The 10,036-nt window shown below is 37.9% G+C and overlaps 1 protein-coding gene across 1 annotated transcript in view; it reads right to left on the reverse strand.

Moving 5' to 3' along the window:
• tbx15 (T-box transcription factor 15) overlaps positions 1 to 5,856 on the reverse strand; it is a 39,286-nt gene extending 33,430 nt beyond the window's left edge. The window contains exon 1 of the mRNA XM_010783186.1: positions 5,441 to 5,856. Within this exon, the coding sequence (XP_010781488.1) occupies positions 5,441 to 5,627 (187 nt within the window). The 5' untranslated portion in view covers positions 5,628 to 5,856. The remainder of the gene's footprint in view (positions 1 to 5,440) is intronic.
• Between the last annotated feature and the right edge of the window lie 4,180 nt (positions 5,857 to 10,036).

Raw genomic sequence — 10,036 nt, forward strand, 5'->3', positions numbered from 1 at the left:
ACACACACACACACACACACACACACACACACACACACACACACACACACACACACACACAATGCCGTATTTCTTCTACTGTACAGTATTAAAATTACATTCTGTTTGTTATTATATTATATATGTATATTTTTGTTGTTGTTCCGGCAACTTGAACCATTTGGTTTTATTTTATTGCACCACTATTGTATGTCTTTCTTTATTCACCATGTATGTTGCACTGTCAGAGGAGCCTGGGACCTGAGATTGTCATTGCTAAAATGATGCTAAAGCATTGTGCAGAGGACAATAACCCCTTCAGCCAGCTGCCCCTGGCTCTCTATTAAAAAGAATATTGCTCGTGTATCAGGAAGGCTCAAATCCCAGCAAACAAAATGTACTTTTGTAATTTAATCTTCACATGGGTCGAATAGGATTATATTTTACAAACAGTCATTTCATTTAAAAAGGGAGAGCGGAGATATCTGATGTTCTGAGGATTCATTCACACACTGCAGACAGACAGTACACAGTGTGTGTGTGTGTGTGTGTGTGTGTGTGTGTGTGTGTGTGTGTGTGTGTGTGTGTGTGTGTGTGTGTGTGTGTGTGTGTGTAACCGAGATAGACTAAAAGTGTAACCCAGTTTTACACTTTCGTTTTGGCCATTGCAAAATGTACGTTATATGTTTTATAAATGTTTCTATTTTTGTATTTATATAGTCAGTCTGAAATATAATGTTAGCTGCATCAATGAGGCAACAAGCTTCAAATGATCCAACTTCCAAGCTGATTTACACAAAGTGATTCTCAACCAAGTCTGTCAACTGGATTTAGACTTCTGTATTATTTAGTTAATATATGGTTTAATATTAAATAATGATATAGTAATTTTCCATATACATAAAAGGCCCAAAGTGTGTGTCCTGTAGAGAATTAGTCTGGAGATTTGGGATCTTATGATGTTAATGTTTTTTCTTTAATGTTCCAATAAAAACTGAAATCTGCTTGAATATTTGCAACTGCCTGAAAGGACACATTGAGCTACTCATATCTGTACTGGCATCTGAAACTGCACACACACACACACACACACACACACACACACACACACACACACACACACACACACACACACACACACACACACACACACACACACACACACACACACACTCTCTCTTTCTTTCTCAAACACAGGCATACACACACACACACACACACACACACACACACACACACACACACACACAGCCAGGACGAGTAAAAAGAAATAATTTGCCTTTCAAGCAGTCCGCCAATAGCCACCCTGTCATCAACTGAAGGACCTGTCCCCTGTTGGTCCCCTACCTCTCAACACACACACACTTACTGTACATCGACACACACTGACACACACATTAAGGTCCAAACCATAATGTCTGTATGTTCAGACAAAAGCACCAATGTGTAGCTGCTATAGATCCGTGTTTTTTCTATAAATGTAAGCATCCAAGGATAATATTTTGTAGTTTATGTGAAGGTCTTGTTTTAGTTTCTAAATTGCACTATTAGTTTAAATGTTTACTAGTTAATTTGTTCAACAAAAATAACACTGAATTAATCAAAACAGACATTCATCGATCAACAAAACTTGCCCAATTATCAGAAGGCGGCCCTGACATGTGTTCTGGTTGAAACAGACACACTCTCTCTCTCTCTCTCTCTCTCTCTCTCTCTCTCTCTCTCTCTCTCTCTCTCTCTCTCTCTCTCTCTCTCTCTCGCGGTTAAGGGCCAGTCCAGGCCTCATTAAAACCAGTGTAACATCCACAGTAGGCCACTATTTCCTCTGAATTTAATAAAGTCAGTGTTCACATCAGCTTCAGGGGGGCTGAAACCCGCTTTAAGGAATTTAGTGCACATTAAAATATCACAGATAGTGTTTTTAATGTCGCTACAAAGAACATTTTTAGGTAGACAAAATGTACTTCTGGACGTTTTCCTCTGATGGAAAGTTGGAATTTGTATTATAGTTGAGTTAAGTTCTAACTATTTTTAAGTAAGGAGGAAATATTACTTTTTTGAAATGCCTCTTGGATAGATGTGGGATATATCTTTATCATTTGTCTGACCTGGATTTGTAATCGTTTTTTTGTTTGCAGCAGGTAAATATATCTCAATCTGATTTACAATATCCTACTCATTTAGAAAGATTATTAGGATAAAGAAAATGAATCCCTTGTCTACAACGTTCTAAGTATTCTGTACAGCTATCAGCAATAATAAAACCTAGAGAATGTTATTTTAACATTTCCAAACATAAGAATTACAAATATAAGGCTTACATTTGGGAAACTTATCGATCTACCATGTGTTCCAAAAAAAATAAGTTTTCTTAAATTTGAGTATTTAAAAAGTAAAAAGCACCAAATAATGTTTTAACTCAATGAGGCGAAAAATGCACCATATATAACACTATTAAAGAGCATGGACACATTTTAGCTTTTCCAATTTATAGATTATTAATGAGAAATGTTAAAGTTTAAGAGGTTAAAAAATTAGAGTTTGAAGTTATATTCTACTAATTGTATTTATAAACTGAGCATCTTTAAATAGTCCTTTAAAAGGGGGAGTTGGTGAATGTAATGAAGTCTCAGCAGATTTCTTGAGTGGACAGAAGCGATATCTCCATGAAATCACAAAGTAAGCAATACACACATGACCACCTGTCACTGATGAGAGTCAGCAGTAAAACCTTCATGTGCACAGCTCTCTTATCAGCATGCGTGCTTACAAGTAGAGAAACCAATACAATAGAAGCTGCAGCGACTGGATCATTTAAGGAGTATATTGTATACATTAATCCTCTTAATATGTAATTGACCGACTGGTGAGGTGTTAGCACTGAGTTGCATCTGTGCAAGCGAAAAGTGTCACCTTGTAAATCAGCCTGCACGGAAGTAGAGAAATCAATAGAACGAGCAGCGATTGGATAATTTAAGAGCTATATCATTATTCATTAATCCTCAAAATATTGTAATTGACCCACGCCTGGTGTTAGCAGTGAGTTATATCTGTGCGTTAAAGCGAAAGGTGCCACCTTATAAATCACACAGTTTGAGCCAAGCATTAAATATTAAATTATACTAGATGTAGTTCAACTTGTTAATTAGTGTCTTAAAAGGTCAATATTACGGAGATGTGGTTGTAGCAGTTTTGTGAGGTCTAACTAAAACAGGGTTTCTGTGCTGACTGAGCCGTTCAGGCCTCTCAGTCCTGCCCTTGTCTTTGAGGCTAATAAACGTGTTATACGAGCAGCCGGCCTGCAGCTGAGTCAAAAATAAAATCACTCCGTTAAGGATTCCTCTAAACCACATCATCTGACCACAGAGCCTGGCTGTTCTCGGTCACTGCTGCCCGGCGCGCCAAAGCGGAGGCTGGAGGACCCGAGGAGGACCGGCTGAACCTGCCAGCAACCCGCCTGCTAATGAGAGCAGGGCTGGGGGGGGGGACCGGGGCCTGGCTAATTTGCTGAGCCACAAATACTAAATCTTTCCGGAACAAAAACCCTAGGATACGGTGAACTGAAATACTTTTAATGTTGGATTTGAGAAATGCCTGCAGGGTTGTATAATGAGAGTTTTGGTGGATTAGCGTTGCCCCTTTAAAACACACACACAAGCTGTTTGTCATTAATAACACTGAAGTCAACATTTAGTCTCACCTCCCTCATGTAACTGCAATGCACACAGTTCAATATTTTAAAGACAGCAACAACAATCTTCCCTTGACAGATAGAATCTCCTTCATCAAATACTCTTCTAAAGGGTCAATTACTTTTGTTTTCTATATTTGTCAGTCCCCAGTAGTTTGAGAGCAGAGGAGCCGTGCGTAAAGGCGCAGCTCCGGGTCAGAATGCAGCGTCGGCCTGAGCAAGCCTAGTATTTTATTATTTATTTTGTATTCCAGCAAGTCTATACATTTCCACAAATAACTACATGCATGTGATTTAAATATAAGAGGACAGACCATTTTTGTATAGCCAAATTAAATATTGAATACATAGAAACAAGCCTCATTTGGATCCATACGAAGATCACAATGTTGCAGGCAAACGGCTAAACGTAAACATTGTTTTATCAGAATTAAATTATTTTTCAGTTTTTTTTTTTGATAATTAATAATCAGCCGTAGGTCGAGCATGATACGCAACTGTGTGTCTGTGTTTTAAAATAAAATGTCTACGTGACAGTTTAAAGCGAATGAGCGAGTTTAAAAATGTCATCAGGTTCTGAAACGGAATGTGCAGCAGGTTTATCAACAGCTCTTCTTCAAACACTAAACTCTAAAATAAAACACCAATTGAATTACAATTACTTAATTCCATTAATGTAAAAGTGCATGCTAAAAATGTAATTACAGTTTAAGTAAATTAAAAACATGCTCAAAGAAAAATATGTTTCGCTTACGTAGAAATTGTCTAGGTGTTGCAAAAAATCTCGTTATCGCATGACCGTCAAAGATATTAAACTCAAATATCTTTAAAACTTCTAAATATATTTTTAGCAACTTTCTTACCTTGCTATCTAATGTGTCCTGGGTGTACTACACATTGATTAAAAATGACCTGTTTATCTTGAAAAAAAATGTAAATGTGTATCATTACTATTTCAAATACAGTATAATTTATTTACATTATAAGCGAAGGTTAACTGGTTTGTAACAACTACCATATTAAAACTGATTTCACGTTTTTCACGCAAGATGAAATCTGCTGTTAAAAATGGTCTGACCGCTCTCACAACAACATTGGATTTTCTGCCCTATTACTGCAAGTAATTGCAATCCTGCACTGGGATGTTATTTCTCAGCAGTCTATATTATGATAATGGGAGATTTAGTCTGAAAATAAAAATGTCATTTACTTTGTGATGCCAGCCGAGGCCTCCCTGCAGGCCTGCAGCCAAACAGAGAGCAAACAGAGAGCCACATCATTTCACGCTTTGACTGACATTTGATTTCATTTATGTCTTATTGTGGAATCCACCAGTCCAGTCAGAACCTGGACCCTGTGACCCACCATGAAAAAAGGAAACTATACTTTGCATTGTCTTGAGTCCCATAGTTTTAGGTTGTTTTGATTCATATGTTACTGATGCAAATTGGTGGATTTGGTGGATTTTGTCGATGCATTTTCTGTTTTATTTCTGACAATTGCCAGGAATTTATTATCTGACTGTCTTTCTCTACAGGCCTGTATGCATGAGTTTTATAAACCTCATCAACAGTAAAACTCATCGCTGCAGCAGAGCGGAACCACAGAAACTCGTAAATGAAAATCCTCCACAGTCCCAGTGAGGCCGTGGAGCTTCTAGCTAAGCCCTGTCGTGGGTTGGGTCACTTAAAGTGGAGCCATGTTTTGACTCGGGACTCGCTTTCGTGCTATAACGGAGATCCGGGACATTATACGGTGTGGTGCACTGACCCGGGTCCATATCCAGACAGTGCGCCGCGTCCTCCCCCTCCGTGCCGAGGCTCTCCATGGACAGCTCCAGCTCCTTGTCCTCCCAGCCCCGGAGTTTCCTCTTCTTGTTGGAGCCGATCAGGGCTTCCACTGAAAACGCGTGGGCTCTCGAGCTCAGAGCTGCGGCAGATCGCCTCCTCTCACTCATTTCTCTCAAATCCACCCGAAGGGGGTGAGGCGGCGATAAACCCTCTCCGTCCGTCCCACGCAGTGAAGCAAAAACAGTGAAAACCGCTTACAGTTTACAGCGAGGCGCGATCTCACCAAGTGTCCAAAATAATCCCAAACTGTGACTAGAAACGCCGCGTGAACTGTGCCATCCCGGCGGCGCGTGGACTGATAGTTTGGATTCACGCGTCTCTACGTGCTTCCACTCCGCGTCTTTCTTTTTCTCTTTCTGTCCCCCCAACTTCTCGCTGATTGATACTCACTTCTGGAGGAGTTTTTTTCATGCGCAAAGGGGCGGCGCTATAGCTGTCTGTCAAACCGGAACATCCAATCAGAAGTAAGGAAATACAGCGAAAGAAAGTGTTTCGTCCAATGGGAGCTGAGGGAGACGCGCGTCCTGGAAGAGGAACATGCATCCTTTAGCAGAATAATGAACCGATCCCATAATGAAAAATAAAATATCAAATTATCGTTGTTCTTAATGTGTCCAAATCTGCTTTAAGCCTAGATGTCCCTGCAACCAAAATGTGATTAAAGGCCAAACAGAAAAATAAAATAACCAGTTGCATTTTGTATTTGTATTGACCTCACCATCCAGTCTGATGTCTCCCTCCTCACCTCCTGCAGCTTCACTTCTCCTCCTCTTCATGCCATGGGCCCTCACCTCGAGGCCCCTCATCCATCCCGAAGTCATTTTGACATCTAACTTTTCACCAACTCTGTCCGAGCCGCTGATTGCATCATTAGGACTGAAGGAAAAGTCACATTACAGCTTCATTGTGTCGCGCGACAGCTGAGGAGCAGATCTGCACGAGACAGGTGGACTGAGCTCAAACAGGCACGAGGGGATTAGCAAGTGAAATGGTTTCAGCTCGGCCTTTTACAGCCGCTTACAGAAAACACATTTATATAATGGACAATAAAATAGTGTTTAAAACCGTTTAAAGGGACATTTAGAAGCTGGTTTAGTAGATTTGGATTTTCAATCAGCAGCCTGTTATTTATTCTATTAGCCATTAGATAATAACGTTGTTAATTTTACTCAAACATGATAAAGCCAATCCTCCCTATAATAATGATTCGACAAATGGATAAACAATTTTGCTATTTTAATAAAACAAATATATATTGACTCTGGCCTCGTGCAAATAAGATATGTTTTTAAAAGCGAGTAAATATTTTTAAGTTATAAATAGAAGAATAGAAAATACGTAATTTTTTTAATAATAAATCAAGTAATCTAAATAGCTCTATAGAACACACATCACAAGGGGTTATATACACAAGTAAAATAAATAAGACTATAATAATAATAATAATAATAATAATAATAATAATAATAATAATAATACATGTTTTAAGCAGCTTCTACACCGCGGGGGAGAATATATCAGAGTAAATAAGAGAGGGTGATCTCTGCAGAGGAGAGACGGAGTCAACCTGCGGAAAATGCATCTGTCCGAAGGTGCATTTGAAACGCATTATGAAAGTGCGCACCTGGCCTACAATACAAATGAAAAATGAAAACTACGATATTAGGCCTGAATCAAAACCATAATGACGTAGTAGCCTATATCGCAGAAATATTTTACCACAGCCTAAACAAACAAGTCATCTTACACAAATACGTGCATTCATCGTTTTACACGTTTTGACAAGTTTACGTTAGTGCGTAAATAGCCCAAATGTCATCAGCTTCTACAAGTTGACGTAATCTGACGTAGTACTGACACAATGTGCATTTGTTGCCTTTTTTACGCTTTCATTTAATATAAATAATGTATTAGGCTAGATGAGAGGTTTAAACTAATTTGTGCGCACTCAATCAGATATTCAGAGGTAAATAAATAATGTGGATATGAATGGCATTTAAACTGCGGATGCTGATTTTACGAGATGATTTTGTGCGACTAAAGGCTTGTGCGTAAAGTAAACAAGTAAACATTCTTCGTGTAAGCTCGTGAGTATGTATATGGGTGGGTGGGTGTAAATCTCTGTGGGATAAACTCGTAAAACACACACAGTAACAAATAAAACCAACTGTTTGGACCAGTTATAGCTGCGATGGCATCTCTTTAAGTCAATATGTTTCTGTATATTTCTATATATTGCCTATAGTGAAATTGTATATTGTAGAGTATTCAAATGTATTTTCTATATATTGTGTATCTTTTTTTTAGATACTCTGTAATGATGTATAGTTGCTGTTAATGTTCATTTCTAGTTTGAGTATGTGTATGTTATTATATCTTTGAAATATTGTAACTCATGTGTAATGCTTGACAACACTGCTGCTGTGACAAAATAATTTCCAAATGTTTGATGAAGGAAGTATTTATATCTTTCTAAAAAGTTCAAATATAATGTTTGTTTTTCTCTCCAACACTTGTTGATTTATCTTGCGGTGGTTTTTACATTTTCAAAACACACTATTCTTATCGGTTTGTTTTTCTGTTTTTACCAGAGTGTGTCCTCTTTACACAAACAAAGAGATCTTTGTTTTTTTTGCTGATAACAGACAGAAAAGTGTATGGCGGCCGAAGAGCGTCAAGCGTGCCGTTAATATTCAATTAGGGAAAGAAAGCGTTTGACCCAGCCTGACCCCGGGGATAAAGCCTGCCGTAAAGCATCCAGACTGACAGCAGCTCCCGGGTGGTTTCACCACCTTCACCCGGGACAAGGACAACCATCCCCCCGGTTGGACGAGCCACATTTAGCGGGGAGAGCAACTGCAGGAGCCGGGAGAAGAGAGAGTGGTCAGAGCAGGGCGTAAATATCCAAACATTACGCTCAGTCAAAGACCACCAGTGGTGTAAAGTAACTAAGTACATTTATGTAAGTACAATTTTGTATTTCGATGTTTTGCTACTTTGTGCTTCTACTTCACTACAATGCAGAGGAAAAGGTTGTAGGCCTACTTTTATTCCACTACCTTAGTTTAATACCTTAAAGTTACCTTGCAGATGTTGTTTATTGAAGTGAAATATAATCAAGTCTTAAATCAGACTTTAGTTCCACCTGGAGTAAATTCACAAGCTACCTCGCATACAAAGTCCTTCAAACTAGCTGCACCTTTAATAACACTTTAATGCATCAATAATTATATTCAAAACATATCATGCATATTATTCTGAAATGGACCAATCTGCATAACGAGTCATTTTACTTTTGGTACTTTAAGTGTATTTTGATGCAAATACTTTGTACTTTTACTTGAGTAACCTTTTGAATGCAGGACTTCTACTTGTAACAGAGTAGCCTATCTCTGGATCTCTGGATCTGAGTACTCTCCCACCTCTGAAAAGCACAACATGACTAACCTCATGATGTTGGTGCTAAATTGCGCATTTAACGAGGAAGTGTGTTATGATCACAAACAAGAAGTCAGAGTTCAGGCTTTGAAGCCTCACGAGACACACTTTCCTTAAGGGTTGGTGACTGAGACAAAAACAAACATCAAAGCAGGAAATACACAGTCTGGTTATGTGTGCATCGAGGCCTGTGAGTATTGACAGGAAGACATTAGCCTCAGGGAATCATTTTGTGTTTGAATTTTCTTGAAAAATAGATTTTTATAAAGACAAATGTGTCCTTTAAGTACCATAAAATACAGGTTTATATAAGGCTCTCTCCCCATATAAAAAATACATAAATAAAACATTTTTTATCATGATCGTTTAAAAAATAAAAATAAATTAGGCTACTCATTTCGTTTTTTTGTGAAGACGAAAAACGGGCCTACAATAAATCTTAAAAAATTGCAAAAAACAGATGTGTAAGTATTATAATTACTGGACAGAAATCAGACATCCTAAATAAATAAATATAATAATATTAAATAACATTGGGATCTAGGATGTTTTTCTCCCTTCGTCTTGATTTGGGTGCTTATAAAATGTCATTTAGATACGGAAAAACATACACCACTTTAATCTTCAAAGCATCAATAAATATTGAATTATAAAATATTTTGAAAAACTTATAATAAAATGAATAAAATACAAACTAACCGAAGCTAGAAGAAATATAGTAAGAATACATTATAAGTGGCAGGTCACTGATAACAACTGCATAATTACAAGTTCCTTGTGTCTCATTGCGTGTTAAAAATAACAAGCTATTTGATTAATTATAAATATTTAATGTGTCTGCATGGTCACAGGGCAGCACTCTGAATAAAGAGGCTCTAATGTCTGGAGGTTGAGAGGTTTTATGTTTATAGTTTCCTCTCTGCGTGTCGTGAACAACGTCTACAAGAGTAAAGCGTACCATTTATTTGTTCTGTAGATGTTTCAATTTACCACAATTTCTTTAAAAATAAAGTTACATTTATTACGGGTCTATTAAAGCTTTTACCTCTGCGCATAAAACGGGTCAGTTACGTCGTCG

This window comes from Notothenia coriiceps, unplaced genomic scaffold (genome assembly GCF_000735185.1).
Source record: "Notothenia coriiceps isolate Sejong01 unplaced genomic scaffold, NC01 NC01_scaffold00024825, whole genome shotgun sequence".
Taxonomy (NCBI): Eukaryota; Metazoa; Chordata; class Actinopteri; order Perciformes; family Nototheniidae; genus Notothenia; species Notothenia coriiceps.